The following is a 23,231-nucleotide window of genomic DNA, read 5'->3' as shown; positions in this document are numbered from 1 at the left end:
GAACGCTGCGGAATAAAAAGAAAGTTTCTTTATAAAAATATTTGTAACACAATTTAATAAAAGAACTGTTCAACTTTAACATAAAAGTTGTTTTAATTTATATTTATGTATCAAATTAAAAATGAAGAGTGCTGCTCCATAATTAAACTAAAATTAATATTTGATATTAACCAAGTGTAAAAAACGAGGTTCATTACATCTGCAGAATAGAACTCATTATATAACAGAACGGAAATCGAAGGTTCGTGAATTGAATCATTAAAAGAACAAATGTAATACATCGCAATAGTATCTTAAATTGATTTTTTTAATACTTTGGGACTAAAGTGCATTTCCCAATTTGCTTTAGAAATATTATTTGAGAAAAAATCTTTGTTTTTGAAAAGAATTTCGGTATGGCTATACAATATGCATTAACGCTTGAAAATTCCTGCAGTATATTTGAAAATAAATATTTATCTAATGATAAATCTTAAAAACAGTTTGGGAGGAATAATTGCATCAACTAGAATATAAACATTTAAACAAATGATCACTGGATATCTTTATCCTTAGGACGATAGCAAAATTTTAAAAAATCTTTTCACAAATCAAATATTTCTAATGCTATTAATTAGATTTTTTTTAGTTGTAAAATTCGTTTTGGTAATTTGTCACAAAGAAAACAAAATATTATTTACATCGTAAAGAAAAAATACCAGAGTGTGAACAATTTTTCTTATCAATAACTTAGAAGAGGGTTCCTCAACCTATAAGGCATGATCCCTTTGGAGAATTGGTAGAAATAGAATGTGACCACATTAAGAAGAAGGTAAATATTTCGAAGAAAACTAATTATTAGCAACAAAACACGATATAATCTTTTCTACTATCACCATAATGGCAGAAACACTGGAAAAAATAATGAATAATAGTTATATTTAGCTACCTTTTTCAAAAAGTTATTAAAAATCTTCAAGAGCTCCAAAAAGTTCAGATGTGTTTAAGAACTTAACATGATTAATATCATTACATCAATCATGCTACAAACCACATCCGAGAAGAAAGAAGAGGAGATATTAATAAAAAAAACAATGAGGAAAGTTGGGTCCCAAGTTCTAAAAAGTTCAGAACCATTGGCCTAGAATTCATTTCCGAGATTGAGATAGCAGACAGGCTTTCCCCCGATTGCAAGACCCTAGTACAATACACCAGGTGTAGCCCCTTGTCAGAGGCTCTGAAATCAGGTCAAAGTCAGCCATATCGCGACAGGGAAGATCTCAGGAAGACATCAGCTGAAGCAGATCACATCAAAGATTGTGAATGAGTGCAGTTCAAGCGTATGATTTCTCTCAGTGACATCTCACGTCTCATCTGGAGGTTCATTAGGAAAAGCGTCGATGTCAACAAGGATTGTGGTTGAGGTCAGGTTAAGCGATCGTAACCTCATGGTATGTGATGCAGCCATTCTCCCGAGTGTGAGTGTGTTAAAAAAAAATTTCCATCCCGGGATGCGTGAGGTGAAATGACCTGCGGAGGTGAGGCAACAGGTTGTAGGTTGGGGCTCCATGGGTTGTAGGCTCGGTGGTTCGGTAGAAAAAAGAAATTTCTCTTGACCTGTCGTCCCGTTGACACTGAGGACGGAGTGGCTGAGTAGTGGAGAAATGGGGTTGTGGTTATTCCTCAGAGAAATCGCCCAAGCGTTTATGAGAGAAATGAAAAAGAAATTTAAAAAAAGTAGATTTCTTCGAGAAAAACCACTTCTTTTTTTAAAGCCATTCTTGTTTTTTAAATAATTACTTTTTAAAACAGTTGGGAATCTTGTATCTATAACGGATATTATTTTGGTAAAATTATAATCTGTCGAAAAAATTAGGGTATGAAAATTGATAATAATTTCACTAATGGTAAATATTTTCTTACATTTTTTTTTCTATAGCTTCTTAGATAAGATATTTGCCAATGCTGCTAAAAGTTTGAAAATTGTTGAGCTATCAATAACTTTTGTTGATTTTCCCACTTCCATAGTTCGATATAAAGGATGAATTTGTATTTCAAATATGTGAAGGAAATTAAGATTAATGCCAGTTCTTCAAATTACCTCTTGGGCAGTAACAAACCATCAACTGTAACAACAATATCTTCAGATGAAAGACACAAAGAATAATAATTTTTGAAGTAAATTTCAGCTGTTAACTGCTATAACGCCTATTGATCATTTCAACATGCAGATAAGTCTTTCCGTTAGTAAGCGCTTTCTTTCGGATATAATTTTTTGGGTTTGAAGGAAAATCCAAAGAACTCTTATAATCTATGACTATTAAAGACAATTCATTATAAAAATCTATTTTTTGGAAGCTAAGATATATTTTGTATGATTTTTAGTTATATTCCTGTGCCATTTGCTGCATTGTAACTTTTATTATACAATGCGTGTCAATCATCTGGCACTTTTTGGGCTCACAAGCGGTTTCCGCCCACATTTCCACTTTATACTTCAATGTTTCTTGGCTTTACTGACATCTGTTGTAGACTCAAACCTCTATTTTACGGGGAAAATCAAAAAAATTAGCGGTTTTGTGGATAAATGGAACAGACTCTTCTGTCACACTCAATCATGTTGGATTTAAAGCCACTCAGATATCTTTCTTTTCTCCATAAAAAAGGAGTATTCCTACATTTACTAATGCCTCCACCTCCATATATTTTGCATAACTTTCATCTTGCATAACCTATTTTTTTCATTTTGGATTCGATTTATAAGATCAGCAGGAACGAGTGGCAGTCACGTTTCTGATATATCTTCCTAGTCTTTATATTATATATATATATGTGTGTGAATATAATTTAAATCCTTATTAATTTTCCTAATTTTTATCTTACTTTAGCCCATATTAACTTCATTTTAAAATGTTCTCTTAAGATATCTAAGATTCCCTTTCTTAAAACGACACTTATCAAAGAAATCCCTTTCAAAATCTCATAGTAAAATCACTGAAGGGAAAATTTTGGTTTCTTTTGCTTTTTTTTTATTCTGACACGCAACTGCTAAAATATGTTAATATTTTATAGAGTACTAAATATATTTTCTAAATATACTTTATATTTACTGAATATATAGATATAGATAGATAGAATTTACCACTTGGAATAGGAAATATTATTTATGAAACTAGAATTCTTATATATTTCGAATTATAAACCTATTTTAGGAAGAAAGAACACGTTCTGATAGAATATCACCTTAAAGGATTTATAACTACGAATCTCTGAGTAAAAACTTTTAATCTGGATATATTTTTGAAGCGTTGTAAAGTATTATGATAAACTTTACTCCACGTGTTTTACCTCCTGAGCGGAGAATTAGGATTTAAGAATAGAAGTCTGTCAGATTATGTTAACAGACGGTCAACTTATGGCGATTGTTTGAACTTTCTTTGAAATGAAAAATTTGCCGACTTGGCTCTTTGTTCGTTCTGTGATATAATCTTAAACTGTTGTTAAAGATAAGTAACACAATACCACAAAATATTATCTGTCACTTTGTTGCGAAGGATTACATGAAGCATTTAAGCAATTAAAAAAATATGTTATGTATGGAATGGTAAGGCAAGTGCAGAGCATTGAAAAAAAACTGAATGAATACAAATTCTACTGAATAAATACAAATATACGACAAATTCATGCAATTAAAATTCAGCAAGTATTTCGAACAGCGTAATTATAAGAGGTGATGAGAGTTTCCTTCCATCAATATAGAAACGCCAGCTTTTTTTCTTTAATCATTGATGAAGCTGAATACAACTCTATGGAAAAGATTGGTTATGCAATAAAAAACAATACGAAAACAGAATTATGATAAATTGATTGATATAGTCATACATTTCAGAATGCAATTGAATAAATTATTGATGTATTAAATTTCTTAAGCTAGATTTGGTTAAATTTTTCCATGCATTTGGTGGACTGAATAAAACTTATAAAATATATCTCATAATTCCCAAATAGAGCGTGTTTGGAATTATGAGGCAGGTGAAACACGTTTCAACCTAATTGTAAGACACCACCCTTTTCTTATTATGACGTGTTTGCCCCAGTATTTATTTTAAACTCTTAATTCTTGAGATAAGTTTCTGAAAGTTACTCAAACGCTTTAAGAATGTATTGTTCTCTTCATGATGTGTCTGCTCGACTCACGATTTAAGAAGGAAATAAGTTAAAAAAGAAAAGCAAAATATTGATATGCAATTTTTTTATGATAATTACATGCTTTTTTAATTATGAAACGCTGATAAATAATTATGAAACAGATATTAAAATGTGAAATAATAGCAATAATTCTTCTTTTTTTTCTATTATATAAAAAATGTATGCAAAAATTGCGTTTTATTTGCTTTGTGATTGGTAGATAGTGAGTCACCTAACCCATGACATTTGAGGTTTGTTTTGCCAGTACTGTTTGAAATATTTAATGAAAAATATTACTACATCGTAGTAAGTATTTGTATTGCATTTGACGTTGAAATACTGACAATAAAAAAAATGAAATCTACGATCGCAAATTTCAAGTTATCATGTGAGAACATTATTATTTTTTAAGTCATTATTTATCTTAATTAATTTAAGAGTCATTAATCAGCTTAAACCGGTTTGAAACAATCACGAGACTTATCAAACAAAGTTTTGGAGCTCGACCGATTTTGAGAGGAAAAAAACCCATCGTTTTTATAAATATCGACGCATGCGTAATCTGATAGTCTCGTGATTTTTCAAACCGGTTTAAACTGGTTAATGACTTAAATTAATTAAGACAATTCGTAAGAATTCAGAGAATGAATAATTTGGAAATCAATTTGTAACTTTCGTTGGCGACAAATCGCCAAATGTGACAACCTTCTGAATTATTTCCTAATAACCATAAAAGCGAAAAATTGATACTTCAAAAGCGAAAAATCGCTAATTTGTTGCCTACTCATTTTGAGGCTTCAAAACCTCAAACCAAAACAACAACATGTTCTCACATGGTAAAAGTAAAGCTTTAAGTAATTATTAAGTAAAAACAGATGAGTTTAAAGAAATATTATTAGCTAATTCTACTTTTAAACTTTCTACTACTAATTCAACCCCGTTTATGGCAACACTAATAAATAGCTTTCTGGTTTATTATCATGTGAGAACATGATGTTGTTTTCGTTAGGGGGTTTTGAAGCTCGAAATCGCGTAGGCAATGAATATTTGAAGATCGGAATCGCGTAGGCAGTAAATAAAGCATAAATGGCAATTTTCATCATCATCTTTTAATCACATATATATTTTTTTATCTGCTTTTACCAGTATTGCATTATTATTACGTATGCTTCTTTGAACATCAGATGCTTTTTTAAAAGGTTGACATAGAACTATAACATCATAGCTGTTATTTCATGTCAAAATCGGTCGAGCTCCAAAACTGTTTGCCAGCTAGAAAAATTGAAAATGAAAGTTTAAAAAAAATTATATTATATTATATATATATATATATATATATATATATATATATATATATATATATATATATATATATATATATATATAGAGAGAGAGAGAGAGAGAGAGAGAGAGAGAGAGAGAGAGGGGGAGGGAGGGAGGGAGGGATAGTAAACGATAGAGAAATCTCGTGATTGTTTCAAACCGGTTTAAACTGGTTAAAGACTTAAATTAATTAAGAAAAATAATGACTTACAAAATAATAATGTTCTCACATGATAAATTGAAATTTATAATCGTAGATTTCATTTTAATTTTTCTCCAGTTTTTTTTTTATTTTTTTATTTGCGTTACCGAAATTTTTTGTCTCTCGCCTTTCAATCATTTCAATACGTAAGCAATACACTTGTTAGTTCTGCATTGTTTTTTCAGTAGTAATTTCTTTATTTGATATCGTCTAGTGATATCAAATAAAGAAGGGAAAAAAAAGCGAAGAAAGATCGAGCGAGAAGCTACTAATTTTGAAAAGAAAAACTGATCGTGAAGCTATTACGTTGGCGGCACACATGAAAAACTGATTCAATATTTAGTTATTGGAAATATGAGCGAAGAATGTTCTCATTGTGGGGCTTTGAATTTTGAATTGGAAGTAGGCCGATCGGCAAATACATGCTGTCAACATAGAAAGATAAAGTTTCCAACGTTGAACGAATGGTCAGTGAAGTTAAAAATTTGCTAACTGGATACATTAATGAACATCAGGGTTGGTGAGTGGAAGCAAGAAGGGAGCTAAACTCTCAAGTCTTACTGATAAAAAGAGATCATATGCCATGGATTATCAATTTCTTGACGCAGCGTTATCGTTTTTGATTCTTGCATTAAAAAAAATCTCTCAAATCTACTATGTTTCCAAATAAAAAATTTAAGGTCTATTGTAGTTTATTTCCTCAGAAAAGCTAAAACTTTTCTTTGCCTCGTATGTAATTAAATTTTAATTATATGCGAAATTGAAAATAAGTTCATTCTAAAAAAATTCCCAAATTTACATGATGCCAATTTCGTACAAAATATGTTCTATCTTTTTTTTTCTGTATTTATCATGGTTTTTCTTTCGTTTTAATATTTTAGAGTGAAGGATTTTTTCCATGTCTTTTAAAAATACCCACGAAAAGCAACAAAATTCCACTTTCTGTGTGTGAAATTAAAATAATATCTTTTTTTAATAAATTCTCACCAATTGCAAGTATAATTCTCAAAAAATAGTAACAAATGTCAGGTACCATTTATAATTTCACTTTAAAATGTATAAAAAAATTTGCTGATATCAAAAATGAAAATTTATCGATTCCAGCTTAGAAAAAAAAAATCCTTTGGCGAGATCAGTAGAAACAGAATCAATTCACCTGTCGTCACAGTTCTTTTGCAAACGTAACAGTGTTTCTCTTGTGGCAAGAATATATTTAATAATCAATTCTTCTGCACTTGAAATTTATTTCTTCCGAAATTTCTAAAGATGAAGAGAACAAGCTTCTAGAAAGCTTCAGATATTTACATACCAATAAACCGATGCAATATTCATGATAAAAATTCTCTCACGAGAAACAATTTTGCCGTGATTAAGCAACCACGTAACAGATGAGGGCGTATAAACTGTATGAGATTAAATCTTGCTTTTACGGGCGTGGTTCTTAACTGTAATGAAAGTAGTGGCCTGAATTCAAGGTTAATTTTTTAAAATATTAGAAACAACAATTCAGACGTGGGGCAATAGATGTTTAAACTGTTTTTGATCACATCCCAAGTAAGTCAAGGCCTAAATGAAATAATACCTCATTACTTCCGAGATGATCAATTCAGTATTCCTTTGCTGGTATTATGTAGTATAATGCGATTTACGTATTAAAATATTTAAAATATTGTATGAAAAATCCCTTTTTAATGCTAGAAATAATAATGCTAATTTAAATATTGTTACCATTTTTAATAAACAACATTAAAAAAATTGTTGTATATTTACTAAATTTTTCTTTTCAATGTAAAACGAAAGTTAACTTTCGTGTATCCAATTCGTTTCAACTCAAATAAAAACACAAAATAAAGCCAAGCCTTTATTTTATGTTTGCCAATACGGAATACACAATCTTTTGCAATATATAAAATACAAGGAATATTCTGAAGATTTATGCTCCAGTTATCATTGAAAGGATTATATTTTACATACAGGTGTTTAGATTATAAATCCATAAATGCAGGTGCTTTTGTCTGTGTATTTTATCACTTCAAATTTAATTTTAAAACAGAATAAGAGATTTAAAACCTATAGTAATAGGGGCTGATTTACACAGAATTTCGAACATTAAAATAAATTTAATAAACCAATTAAACCGATTCAATATCGCCGGTAGATTTTTATCTTTTTTACAAATAAAATTCCATACTACAAGATTGTATGAGTTACTCTAATATTGAGAAAGGATGGAAATTAAATGTATTAAAAATAAAATGTGAAAATATCTAAAAAGTCCTTATTTTTAAAAAAATCATGATGCTTCGGATAATTCCATAAATGTAATCCCATTTTAAGTATCGTATTTTAAAAAAAGAATCATGAAAAAAATAATAATCAATCATACAATATTAATCCTTAATTTACAATAATCTTTATTTATTGCATGAATTAAATTAGATCTAGATTTAATCTTTATTTGCAATATCAGGATTTTCAATATTTTACTCATTAGACGAATATTATCATTCTTACAGCATAGTTTTTAAGGAATATGCATGGATATTAAAAACAACAAGTTGAACAATAATGTAATTTTTTCTGCAAACGGAGAGAATAATACATACATTCACATTTTTTTAGATTTATATTGAAATAAGGATTTTAAAAAATTTATCTTCCCCATATTTTGATACAATACTATACGAAATTCTTAAAATATATATTATAAACATAAACGATAAATTCTTTTTTCTTAGAACACATAATAATTCATCTTTAAAAAGTTACAGTTAATCTTTATTCCTTCAATAAGAAATGCATCATAATATTTGGCGCTTACATCCGGTTATTAAAGTTCACGTATTTGCTATTTGCAAACATCATTACGAATTTATTCAGCTAATACAAAATCAATTTACAAACACTAAATATTCCAATGTTTGTTCTTCCTGCTCCATTTATATATATTTTTTAATTTCTGCGGAATGCATGATTGATCGCAAGTTTCAGCTATTGTATTGCTAACTACTGTTTGCAGAAGTTTAACCTTGATTTTGAAGTATGTTAAACAAATTCTGTCAGGCAATATAATATATTGATAGAAAAATATTGACATCTGTTTTTCTTAATATAGGTTCGCATCAGAAATCCTTTGCAATTTCCGAAAAATAATTTTCAATCGTTGTGAACTCCTTTGTAAATAAAGTCTTATTCACCTACTTAATAAAATAAATAACAATTGAATTGTAAATATAAGTGGAACTTAAAATTAGAGCAATAGTGATATGCAATTTAAATCAATATTGTTGAATAACATTAACACATCGTCAAAAATGACTACAAAATGATAATTTTGTTTATATAATAAATAAAACATCCTGTCCTGTTAGATCACTAAAATAAAAGCCTTTTTATGTTTCAGAAAACTTAAAAATGTTTAAAACCAAGAATTATTTTTTTTTCGTTAAATATTCTTTTTTTATTTTCTAATTGTCATTCTTGTGATAGTCATTAAACATAAGTAAAATAATATTTAAATGTCTTTTGAAAAGAATATCGTAAGCCAATTAGCTTATTGTAGCATTTTTTTATTAGCATCTGTTTTTTTTTAATGTTGTTATCATGTAAAAAGTGTCTTAAATTACTTTGAAAATCTATGCGAGAATATATATATATATATATATATATATATATATATATATATATATATATATATATATATATATATATATATATTTCGTAATACAATTAATCTAAACACAAGCTAAATTCAAACGGTGCATTCCCTATAAAGATATAATGAATGCTATTGTCACCAGCTACAAAGAAATTCAAAAGCTGATCAATTTTCTACAAGCCGAAAATTGATTGCTAAAAATTAAAGATTGCTGAAAAAAAAAAAAAAAAAACGGAATTTCTTTAATTCCGCATGAAAAAGCTTATATAATTGAAATTTTATTCTGTTTTTATTTTATACTATACGTTTTTCATCTATTAACTTATTGTTTACTATCCCTGTGTTATGCATATATTTTAAATTACATAGTATTATCATTTCTTTTCATAGAACTCAATAAAATAGTCGGAAAAATAAATTTCCATCGGAAGTTTTTTAAAAACAATGAATTGGAAAACCTGTTTTGATTCGTAAACAATGGAACCGATAAATTCAAACATTTTTCGATCATTAATGTCAAAAACACATTTTAGCAAAGATTCTTTTACATTGTGTTTTTGATAATATTTTTATATCAATTTTAGAATTTGTATACAAATTTATATCAGTACAAAAATATTTTAAACATATATATAAGATTATTACTAAAAGTATGTTTTGAATATTCAAAGAGGAATTTAAGGGCAATGTATAAAATATGTATTTACATTTAAAATTTTTAAGTTTGTAAATTTAAAATTTCTTTTATATGCATATTTCAATCTTTAAGTTGTTTAACATCTGATTATTAAAATTAATAAATCCGAGCGATAGTCAAAAATATCGTATAAGATTTGAATAACAGAAGCTATTTCTGGGTTAGTCAATATAGAAAATTCGAAGTGAAGATGAGTATCAATGGGCTATTATTTCTGAAAGTTTTCCAGGTCCTAATATCTTCAGCATTTAAAAATTCCATTACTTCTTAAAATAGGTTATGCAAGTATAGGTTATCAAGTATGCAAGTTACGATGGAACTTGCATACTTGTATCAGATGGGTGAGACAGTGGCATAAACATAGCGGGTTGAGGGGATATGCTGTAGGACCGGTCTAAGAAAGCACCTTGGGGATAAAATAATAATGCGTTTATGTCATTTTTTAATAGAAATATCAAGAGGGAATGAAAAAAATAATATCATACCACTGCAGCACACTTACTTTCGTTATACCATAAGGCTGAGAATATATCAAATCATTTTTTGCAGGCATATAATCTCCTACTGGTTAACAAAAAAAAAATCAACAATTCGTTGCCATGACACTAACTGATTGGAATCTAAGAAATTGCTGTCTTTCACGGTCAGACACTGATTTGAATTTTTTGCCAAAAATTTGTCGCCTTTTTCGAACCGCACTTAATACAATTTTGCACGTTCTATAGCGCTATCCTGATTTATATTGAATTTTCCTTTAAAATTAAGAGTAATTAAAGATTTAAAGTTAATAAAAATTATATATTTTAAAGTTATCCTGATAGTTATTAGATCTAGATTAAAAAAACTTAACGAAGAAAGGAAACTTTAAGATGAACCAGATATTATCAGATGTTTGTGATTATTGCTCACTCAAATAAATTGCTAATTAAACATATGATATTTAAAAATGAAAAGATTGATTAAAAAGAATGTTATAGAGCAAAAAACAAAGTAAAGATTGTTCTTTGACAAATAATTATAAAACAATGACAAATAATTATTAAACCTCTATTTAACATTTGAAAACTTCGGAAAACATTGCCCATTTTTTTTCATATGTAATCATAATCATTCGATCTCTAAAATATGCAAAATGATGAAGTTTAAATGAATATATCAAAGCATATTTAGGAAGTGTCAAAACCTATTTAGCGGAAACTATTATCTAATTCAATCAAAAGACTGTCCAAAAAATAATTACAAAAAAACTACTTTTTATAATACGACTGAAGGAGAAATAATAAGGTGTGTCAGTAAGCATTCAACATTTTGTTTTTACAAAACAAAAACAAAATTTTGCCCACAAACAAAATAGAGGTTATGCCAATCATAAAAAAGGTGGTAATCTCTTTGACTGCCCTGTGAGCATTCAAAAACTAAACGTCACCTTTCAACCTCTTTGAAAAAAATTAACAGTAAGAGTTGAAGCAAAGAAAAAGAAGTCCATTTAGAATTAACGGCATCGAAGAGTTGTTTGGCAACGTGAGAAAATTGCACCCGGAAGGATATTGTATAGAAGCTGTTGAAAAACATTCGGCAACGAGATATTTGACAACTTAGTTTCTCCAACTCGATGTGGCAACAGAACAGTTGCTTTTTCAAAAAGAGAGTTCTTAAATGTATGCAATGCGGGATCAGATAAAAATCGTCTGACAATGCACTTCGCTTCACTTCCTCCAAAGATCTAATTAATTTTGAACGAGATATACTAAATATCAGCTGGAAGACTTCGCGTTTTTTTTTCAAGTCGTTTTGTTTATTATTTATCGAACTCTTTTGTTTGTACTGCAGTCTTTTGTGAGCTTAGGAACAATGGTTTTCTTTTGCGGGGAGGGGGAGAAAGAAGTGAACGGAATCACTGAACTGAAGTGCAACCTAGCACACAGGATATAATTGTTTTAAGGGTCTCATGACATACATATAGAAGAAAACAATAAATACAACCTATTTTTTTAAATTTAATTCTTCAAATCTTGATAAATAATCATAGCTTTGAATCATAAAAAAGACTGTTTCATAATCTTAAATGGAAAATTTAGAACACAAGCGCGAAAATTAATTAAAATAAATTCATTAATTGAATATCTTTCTTGGCATTCAAAAGATATTCGTTTTCCTGGCAGTAGACGTCAATATCTTATTAGTTTTGAAGATGTTTGTTTGCAAATTAAACATTTTTTTTAACAAACGATAATAAATAATTCAATTTTACAGAAAATTTGCCATTATTTATGAATCTTTTTCTAAATATGTCTTAATATCTTCTCAAAAGCTATATTTTAAAATAAAAAAATGTTCTTACATTACACAGATGTTTAGAGAAACACTAAAATGCATTAAAAAAAACTTTGTTATATTTTTCTGAATCTAAAGTCCATGCGTCTAGTTTCCTTCAATATCTTGAATGAAAAACCTTTATTTTTATTTATGATAAATTAACGCAACGATGAATGAATAATTACATATAATAAGAAATATATTTTTTGTAATATCTTATTTTTAGAAGCATTTTCATTTCTTCAAAGTAGCTGCAGATGAAATGAGTATTTAAAATAAAAGTAAATTGTTTTTCTTTTCTTATTTTTGTAACAAGCACATTCGAAGTGTTAATTAAACAATTCTTTTGCAAATAATAAGATATATACTTTTCCTAATATCGCATACAATTAAGCAATAAACAAATTGAGAAAGTTCATAAATTAATCTGATAATGAACTTTTTGCGTGATTACTTTCAATTAATATTTATGACTTGAACACGGATCGAGTTTTTATTTTGGGATAGAAATTTAACTCAATGTTATTGTTCAAGGACTTTAGTCTACGTTTGAAGGTAAATAATAATTACTTGTTGTTTGCAAACAATCGGGAAGTAATAATAAAAATTTATAAATAATAATTTTCTTAAGTAATAATAAAAACTTATTTTAAAATTTTTCTTGGGAAATCATGTTTAGATTTTTTTATTTATATTCTCACATGACATTTCCAAAAATATTTTTTAAAAAAATTTAAAACAAATAAAGACGTCCTCAATTTTTTGGAAACTGACCAATTAAATGATAATTATTTTGTTATTTTTTATGAAGGTTTAATGAATCGATTAATCCGTAGCAGAAAATATATTGAAACGATAAAACATTTGAAGAATTCTTGCTAAATTAATCTTAAAACTTAAAAGTAAAACCTATAATGTTTCAATTAATGAAGTTTTTAAAAGTCACTAGAAACTTATGTCAAAAAAAAAAAAACTAAATTGCTTACCTTTTTAGGATATTTTATTATTAAATTTTGCTTTATACTATCTTAAAAATAAAACGAGACAAAATTTATAATTAAGAGATATCGATCAGAGGCTATAAAGAACAGCTGTTATAAATCATCTCAATAACATCATCGGGCATTTAATAATAAAATAATCTTGCATTAATAAATATTATGAGAATTTTTTTGAGTATTTTGTTTTTAAATCAGACATAATTATATCTAAAGAATAAAATGAGATAAAATTTACAATTAAACAATCGATAATAAATAATTATGAACAACTATTGTGGTATATCTACCCTATTGCATCACCATGCATTTAATGTACAAAGTAACTCCTGCAATAATTAAAATTATCAGATGAAGTGTCATCTATAGACCGATAAAACGGAGACATTAGCATTCGTCTTTTCTCACGCTCAACAAAGCCAGTAGTGTGCTAGAGACTGTAAAGAAAAAGAGTAAGCAAGCAGCGAGTCGGATGTAATTATTTTAAAATTACGATTGTCTTTTGATTACAGCTGAAGCTTAGTTCGTTGGACTCGCTTTGGGGAAAAGCCATTGGAAAGAATGCGAAGGTCGGCAAAAGCTAAAATCCGTGAGGAGCACAATAATATTCTAAACAACAATACTTTTTCTAAAGAATTCGACAACAATTCTTATTCTAAATGCACAATCACAGTATGTTCTTCAAGGTTCTAACATCAAGGCTCAGATCTTCAGATTCAATTGATGAACAAATTTATATAAAAGAATCTTTCATTGACATTGTGGTGTTTTTTTTTCTGTTAAATTTTTTTTATTACAATGTGAAGATTACATAAGGATTTCCGGTGTCTTAAAACATTTACATGTTCACGTCTTCCCGTAGCGTGAAAGACGTTATCGTGATTTGAAGGTTTCGTTTTTCAAAGATCTTGAATTTCAAAATATTGTACGAAACAAATATACAGTTATAAATTTTAAGGTCAAGATCATGTTGCATTGCTACTCTTCAAAGCAGTGAAAATATAATCTGATAAAGAGCTGGCATTCGAAATTATTTAAAATGAATGCAAACGTGTTTCTTAGTATCAGATTTTTGAGCTTTATAATTTATTCATTTTAGTCCCAAAATAGTTTAATCGAATTAATATTAATTTACACTCCTGTCAAAGAAATAATCTCTCTTTTTGCAAATTCTGTCGAACACTTTTCGCTTGTCTTAGTAAAAAGGAAAGAAATAAAATGTGAGATAAATATAAATAATTGTGGAATGTTCTTAAAGAATGATTCAAAACATCTTCAAACACTTTTTGGAAGAAAAGTGTTAACTGATTTTTATCTAATTCAGAATTATTTCAGAATACACAAAGAGCTCTATAGAATTGATGTATGAAGGATAAATATTATAACAGATTAAGCATTGCAAAGGACTGTTAATTATTTCTAGATTTTATTTCAAAAAAGCACTAAATGCATGTAGTCTTTTCCAAAAAGAAAAAAACTTAAAAAAGCTAAGAGCTATAATGATGCGTTGGCTTTTTTATCACTTTATAAAGCAAATATTTAAAAAGTCGTAAATTGGATAAACGAATAATGAATAATTTTTTCTTAACTTGAGGCAAATAAAATTAATAAACACATAAGAAATAATTTAATTTCCCCAGCATTTTTTATTTCCATTTGGCTGTCAAATACAATGTTGGTGATAAGTAAGCATACGCTAATATAGTAATAAATCAGTCAGAGACCGATAAAGAAAATTATTCCCAGGATATGGCTCATTTATTACAATAGTTTTTAATTTGCTATAAATATTAATGGTTGGCAATTCTTAAGTTACTCATTTTTTTCTCAGGAACAGTATAAAAGCATTTATTGTACAAATATTACTTTGAGAAATTAATTTATAATTTTTAGAATTTTTTTTCAAATCGACTTTTTTCTAAAACAGTAATGATTAAATAAAATTTTTCTGATGCTAACAGGTCTACGATTTCCCTTCTTAAAAAGTATTATAATGTTACAATATTATACGTTACAATGAACGATTTTCTACCGAAACATGTTTTAAATTAAAGCTTTACAAAATTCTTACAACTATACAATAAATTCTAATAATTTAAATTAAAAAATAAATAAGAGTTCAGTTCTTTAGCATTTTTTTTCAAATCGACTTTTTCTAAAATAAATGAAGATTAAATAAAATTTTACTAATACCAATAGATCTACACTTTCCCTCCTTAAAAAATATTATATACAGATTGCTACTATGAATACTTTTCTACCGAAACACGTTTCAAATTAAAGTTTTTACAAAATTCTTACAGCTTTCAAATCAATTCTAATGATTTAAATTTAAAAAAAGTAAGAATTTCGTTCTCCTTTCTTTCAACCGTCAAACAAAATAACATTTTAATAATACAGAACTTATATTTAATTTCTATACAACGATTTACATTTTTTGTTAATTCAGAAAGAGAATATAATTTTGCACAGTTTTCACTGATGCATGTCTTTAAAAAAAGATGTGTGACAAGAGTTTGTATTCATATTCAGCTTTATGAATATAAAGCTTCTTTTTAATAGAATACAAATTTCAGAAGAAAAAAAGAACAGGGAAAAGGGATAAAAAATAAAATTACGATCATAACTAGTAAATCACTACAAAATGTTAGTCTAAAAAATTGGATTAGGGGAATCTGCATTATTTTAAATTAAATTAAATAGAAAATAAGGGTGTTTTCCAAAGACAATCGACATTATTTATATTCGAAGAAAGTTAAAACAATAAATCTATTTTTGATAGTAAAATCTAATTTGTATTATATTCACTAAAAATAGTTTGCTTTCAAAAAAATTTTATTTTTCATTTTTACAGCTAGAATTTTCAAAATCCCATATTTTTAAATCTAATTCTGAAAACAAAGAATTCATTTATTGATTAAACATTCAATCCCTGATAACAGCTTAAAAGATTTGCCTTCGCCTGCCTATGCATTATCTTAGTCATCACACGCAACAACAAAAGAAGCGAAGGTCGAATCATAAGTGTCATCACAAGCTTGGGCTACAACCCACCCCTTCCCGCAGGAAATACATCCCGTCACTGGAATGGAAGTAAATCGATCTCAAACATTTCTATCCCCCCCCAGAAGATGAGACAGTGTGATTACTTATTTGAGGATTTCTCTTCCATATTTTCCAATTGTCTTCCCCATGGTATAATGAATAAACTAAATAAAACTTCATAAATCTTGGGCTTTCCATAGTATAAAACAGAGACATTAAGTAAAAGACTATAATAAAGTCATTACGCATTGCATGCTATTTTTATTTTAACTCCAATTAAAAATTTCATTTCAATCATTTCTGACAATCAACTTATCAGGTCATTTTTCAAAACACTAAAACAATTATTTTTAAAAGACAAAAAAGAGAGGCTAATTAGGAAACGTGAGAAATAATTAGTAGATTCGTAATAGTTTATCAATTGTTTTCCCAGTTAACTATCTTAATTACTTCAAAAACATTTCTAACGACTTTTCTTTTAAACTTCTTAATTTTGATAGGACGTTTTCGTACTTTACTTTAATGAATACACTCTAGGTTTTTTTCGGTAGGTGAGAAAACAATCATTATAAAATTATTTCATTTCATTTTCCATATCATTGAAAACAATGGCTTAAATTTAAATACTTATTTAAACGTGTTGCTTTTGTCATTAGTTTAAATCATCGGTTGGTTTTTGGCATCCTTTTGAATTTCAGTTGTTTCAAACACATTTATAATTTATTTTAAGTGAACTCATAATTTTAGTATGAAAATCATAGAAATTTGGGTGTATTATCTTTATTAACTATGACCATGATAAAAAAAAAATCATAAATCAAGCTAATCTATATGCCACATTAAATTTACGCAAGGGTTAGTTGGAAATGCTTACGATTTGCAAACTTTCTTGTAAAGCTATTATAATATGCCATTCATTAAAATAATGAATCAAAAAGAATTATTTATTAACTTAAAAGAAGAAAGGTTTGAAATATTTATTTAACCGGTGTCTTATAGTATATCAAAATTCTGCATTTTTCTCTTAATCGGCATTTTCTAGCTTTAATTCGCATATGCAATTCAAATATTGAGCTAATATACTCGAACCAGTAGGTCTACACGTAACTAAGATAAACGAAAATTTAAAGCTTAAATCTAAATTTTGAATTTTATTTTAATTTTGTTTAAGGTTACATCAATGAAGATTATTAATGTTTTTAAGAACACAAAATTTTAAATTTTATTTAATCTATTTAATGGATTTGCCTCAATGGATATCATTTTTATTTTCCGGAACCAATATTTTACTAGCAACATTTTCATTTGAATAATATTTAAGTACCTAAAACTTAATAAATAAAAGAGTACAGAAATCTTTTATTACGTCAAAAAATAATTATGCAAGAATTAATTTTAATATATACTGGCAAGAACCTAAACGTAGGAAATAATTTGTAAATTTAAACCAGAACGAGTAATGTCCCAAACCAGCTTGTCCATATATCCATGAATCCGCAAAGAGCTACGATCTTTCAAAATTAACCATATAAAATGTTTTAGATTGACAATTTTATTTGTGTATAAGGCATAAAAAATTTAAACTATTTATTGCATTGAAATGTATTTTACATAAGTATTATGACAAAAAGTCAAATGACATTTCAAATTTTTCCATTAAGAATTAAACTGCAAACTTTAGACAATCATTTGTTTGTCTAAGGTTTGTTTTTGTCTGTCATTTCAAATTTTTTTCAATAAGAATTAAATTACAAACCTTAGACAAAGAAATGACATTATTTATTTGTCTGTCATTTCAATTATAATTTTTTTTGCTAAGGTTTGTTTTTTCAATTATTATTACTATTATTATTTTGCTAAGGTTTGTTTTTGTCTGACATTATTTATTTGTCTAAGGTTTGTTTATGTCTGACATTATTTATTTGTCTAAGGTTTGTTTATGTCTGACATTATTTATTTGTCTAAGGTTTGTTTTTGTCTATCATTTCCATTTTTTCCTTAAAAATTAAATTACAAATTCCTTGGAAAAACAAAATTTATTAGTTTTACAACAAAACTCGTTACACTAGTTAAGCAATGAGAAACAAAATACTCCCACTCACTACAAAGCGACCAAGCAAAATGACCGCATAAATGCCCACTTTCAAGTTTCCTTTTTGCGTTCCGCACCAGCCTCCGGCTTCAGTAGCACCAACGAAAATATATTTGCTTTTTTTATCCATTATTCGTTCTTTGCATGAAACAGGCCCTTCCATTATTCAATACTTTAATGATAATCTTTTCGAATCATTATGGATTTTGTTTCGGTAGAATCACATTGTTCTGATGCATTCGTTCCATCCTTCGCGTTTTCCACCTGCTGAACTCTCAGACGATTTTCAACTTTTTTTTTTATTTCCTAGCGATGTTTATTTTTTTAGATGATTTATTCATATATTTTATTAAGTTACTTTCTTGTAATTCCCTATCGCCTTAAAATATTTATAACAAAATCATATATCCTAAAATACCAATTAACATTTGGGAAATTAATTCTCTGTTTAGGTCATTTGAGGGATATTTTAAAGACAAAAATATTAAGAAGCAATTTCAGGCAACTATAATACTTCTCCAACTGGTAGAGTCCTTACTTGTTGGGGTTATGATCTAATCATTTAGGAAAGGTGAAAAATAATAAATACTGATAATTCATTTCATGAGTTTTTTATTGTTGTTAATTTCGTAAAAGAATATATGTATGCATCCTCATGAATACAGAGAAATATTCTTTTCTTTGTTATGAATGATGTAAAAATAAATCTAATTTTTACTTTCCAACTAAAAGTACCATTTTCATATTTCTTTTTATTGTGATAAGCAGACAATGAGTGAAAAAAAAAGGTTTTTTTTATAAATCTATAAAGAAGCTGAAAAATATTGAGCATTACTATTTCAACGAAAGCAAATGCATTTTAGAATTATTGCTGTTTTAAAGGTACAGGATTCCGAAATCTTTTATTATGAAAGAAAGAATGAAATGTACTACTTCCATTTTAAAATTATTTTTTTAAGCAAAGTTTAAATAATTATATAAATATAAAATGCAAAGCCATTGTTAAAATTAATTTCGGAACAGAAATCTCGAGATGAGTGGTAATTTATATTATTACGCAACTGATTAACTGAAAGAAAAATTTTAATTTTTAATATAATTGCTTATTTTTTGCAACCTGTTTATAAGGATGTAGAAGCAAAAGATTGAGAAGAACATGATGATGTAAAATCAATGGAATGGCAATTATAAGATATGTATTGTTTTGAAAAATTCGAATATTATTATGCTTTGAAGATAAAGAAAGAAAGGAAACAATTATAGGATTTCCGTTTATATGATATGTGAAAGAAACCGCTTACATGGTTTAATGAAAATGATAAATTATAATCGACTCGACGTTTAATTTGCTATTGAAGAAATATATACGAGGATAAAAAAACGATAGTTAACATTGTATGACTTGACATGACATTTTATAATATGAAATGATTATTTTGTTCATTGCATTGCCTACTAAGTGACCACTTAGATCAAACAATTTAATAATCAAAAGATATATCATAGCTTCTTATTATATCACATCAATAAATTGATTGTTATAATTGGCACATAAATAATATTTTTGTCAATTCCTTAAAACATTCAATAATCAATACTTAATTGTGCTACAATATTAAAAAAATCAGCAATTTGCACAAGCCCATATAACGTATACACTTTTCACTACGGGATAAAGAGGTGAGAGCTTTAAAAAAATATAATGCAAAACGGAAACTTACCTTAGCGGCCTCACTTCCGCTACACCACAAAACCGTTAACATTACAACAGCGCACCACCTGGCATGGCGCGCCAACCCCTTCCATATATCCATCGCAATTAATAGTCCTTAATGACAGCAACGTTATTCCCAAAAAAACCACTAGCAATACCTAAAGACAGACCATCGGTGTCTTACTCCTTGAGATCTAAAACCAAAACCGGCAACAAAGAAAAACCAACCACTTCGTCCCGTGCGTGGAATACTCTCTCTGGGTCTCGCAGCAGACCTCTTGAATGGACCACGCTTGACAGAACTCTGCTCCAGCAAGAGGGGGATCGGAGAAAATCAGCCCTCCGTTTGACGATCCCTTGAGAACCTGTCAGACAGGTTTCCTTCAGGTAGATATACACCGAAGAAGAAAAAGGGCATGGAACTATGTATTCCCTCTCTCCTCCTTTGAGAACTATCTACAGCTGGCTTCAGGCGATTGTTGCCTCTTCCGTTCCAATGGAGAATGCAACAGGTATGAAGAGAGGGAGGGAAGATGCGGGTTTGTCGTGAAATGGTTACCTTGTTTTTATTTTGTACCCCCCCCCTCCCGCTTGTTATCTGCTCCTCTCTGCTGTTGCATCGTTTTTCGTGTTGGGCAGTGAGGTACGGTATCGATGTTCTTCGTGAACTCGGCTCATTAGCGTTGGTGTGAGTGAAGATTTTGGAATGTTCCTGTGTGTGACTCTGAGGTCACAAATTCTTTTTAATCGTTATTATTAATTGAATGTTATGCATTACTTCTAGTAACATCGTTTTCCTCTAATGGTGTGTGCATTCTGATGTGGATTTAATAGAAATATTTGTAAAGATGCGGGTAAAAGAATGTTTACTGCCTTCAAAATTGATAGAATTATATTTTTATTCTTGGATATACTTTTGATAAAGATCTTCATAGTAAATTAAACGTTTGAAAAGTATTGCAAATAATGAGTTTTTCAGTGTTCTCTGAATGGAATTTCCTTTCTGAATATCTTCATTAATAATTATTATAAATTCTGGGGAAATTCTAAATTTAATTGTTTTTATATTTTTTTAAAGTATCATACTTTTAAATTTAAAACTCAAAACGGAGCTCAATAATATGTTAAACCTTTTTTTATTAAGTAATGCGATGCATTTCAAAGAAACGATTACGTCTTTATAAGAATCAGTTGGAATTATTTTATGGAATAAATAAATTTGTAGCAGTTACATAACTCTACTTCTCTTTTGGATAATAGATGGCGAAGCCCGATTAGGCACGCATCCCACAGTGCATTGCAATTGTAATTATAATGAAATGATGTTGTTCTGTTAAGGTGCGCGCGTTAATGTCTTGTCTGATCTTTCGTGTTGTGTCTGTTTTGTATGAAATGTGATCATTAAAAAAAAATGTTCCGAAAACATACGCCCTCTTGCTTCCATCATAATGATCTTCAATTCATCACACACTATAGGTTTGAACAAAATTACCGTATATTTGCAAACGTTTAGAATAAAGGTGCTTAAAAATTTTAACTAAATTTACAGCAAGTACTCTTCATATGAATTTGTTATGAATAACTCATTTCTCTTGAAAAATAATTTTTTAGATTTATAATTATACAAGTTCTATCAATTCAGATTTATAATTATTTAAATTCGATTATAATTTTCTCAATTTTTTAAATTCTTAGTGACGGATTTAGCCATTTTGTAGACCTAAGTAGCATACATCATAAAGTTTCTCTTTTAACAAAATTGGCCAATTTGATTTCTATTTTTTTAAATCATTTATATTAGATTCATCTTTTATTTAAATGATTTTGAAATATATATATTATTTATTTATTTATTTATATGACTCGAGATTTTGCGGTAGAGTTACGGGGGTCTAGTGATAAGGTCTCGACTTCGGAGCCGGAAGTTTCAAATTTGAGACCCGTTTCCACTAAAGGTTAGATGTACATACAGGCTGATACAAGTCAAATCTGGAACAAATGTCCTCCCATTAATGTGGTGAGAAAGTTTGGAGAGAGGAGGTTCAGCTCAGGTTTCGCCTTCGTCATCTAACCGATTTTCAAAGCTAAGAAGGCCGTCTCAAAATAGCCTTTGTATTGCTTCCAAATTATAAATAAACTAAACCATAATTGCGCAGTAAACATATATACTGGATATTTATAAATACTGTACACATATCAATATTTTTATATATAATTACAAATAATAACGAAGTAAATGTAATTATATAGACAAAAATCTGACAAATTATACTTGACAAAATGTTAACGCGATCTCATAATTTATAGTATTTGTATGTTTTATTAAGTCATTTATTTGACAACAGACTAATAATATTCGTTTAATCAATATTCTTTAATTAATAATAATTCATAATTTTTGATTAATAATATTTTCTCATACCCTTCGGCCCAGCAGCTCTAGGTAGCTACTCAGTCGACGTACTGGGAAGAGAAAAAACGTATCTTCAGAAAAGATAAAACTTTCAAAAAAAAAAATAATAATAATAATAATAAGCGTAAAAATCATTACTTTTAATAAAAAGTTAAATTATAGGTAAGTTGGTTTTGAAATAGATTGCATAAATAATGGCTCAAGAAATATCAGTTTGCATTAATACAAAGTCTTTCTAAGTTTGGTCTGATATATACTTATTTAATTCTCTTTGAAATTTATATATTCCAAGCTTTAAATATTTCAGAGCAGTTAAAGAATGTTTTTATCCAAAAATTATATTTCACTTTCGTCTTATAACAGCCAAACGCTTAGCAATAACAAATTTTTTACTAAAAATTGTTGAGAATGTAAGCATAGCATGATATTAGATGGCAAATGTATGCGCAGTACACCCTCCAGTGCAAATTCATTTACATATTTGGACGTCTTTTACATAAATGTACATCATTTTGTCCGATTTTGATGATATTTGGCTATCGTGCTGTTAGAGGTCACTGTCTAATATTCATCATCCAAAAGCTAGTTAAAATACAAGTCGATTAA

At 28.2% G+C, this 23,231-nt stretch overlaps 1 protein-coding gene across 2 annotated transcripts in view; it reads right to left on the bottom strand.

Moving 5' to 3' along the window:
• Positions 1 to 20,502, bottom strand: part of LOC129981454 (uncharacterized) — a 113,940-nt gene extending 93,438 nt beyond the window's left edge. For both annotated transcript variants that reach the window (XM_056092298.1, XM_056092297.1), the window contains exon 1: positions 20,220 to 20,502. In XM_056092298.1, the coding sequence (XP_055948273.1) occupies positions 20,220 to 20,312 (93 nt within the window). In that variant the 5' untranslated portion in view covers positions 20,313 to 20,502. The remainder of the gene's footprint in view (positions 1 to 20,219) is intronic.
• Positions 20,503 to 23,231: the final 2,729 nt, after the last annotated feature.

Source organism: Argiope bruennichi, chromosome 8, assembly GCF_947563725.1.
Source record: "Argiope bruennichi chromosome 8, qqArgBrue1.1, whole genome shotgun sequence".
Taxonomy (NCBI): Eukaryota; Metazoa; Arthropoda; class Arachnida; order Araneae; family Araneidae; genus Argiope; species Argiope bruennichi.
Note: the sequence above shows the minus strand (reverse complement) of the source record. Positions and strands in the feature narration are given on the sequence as shown.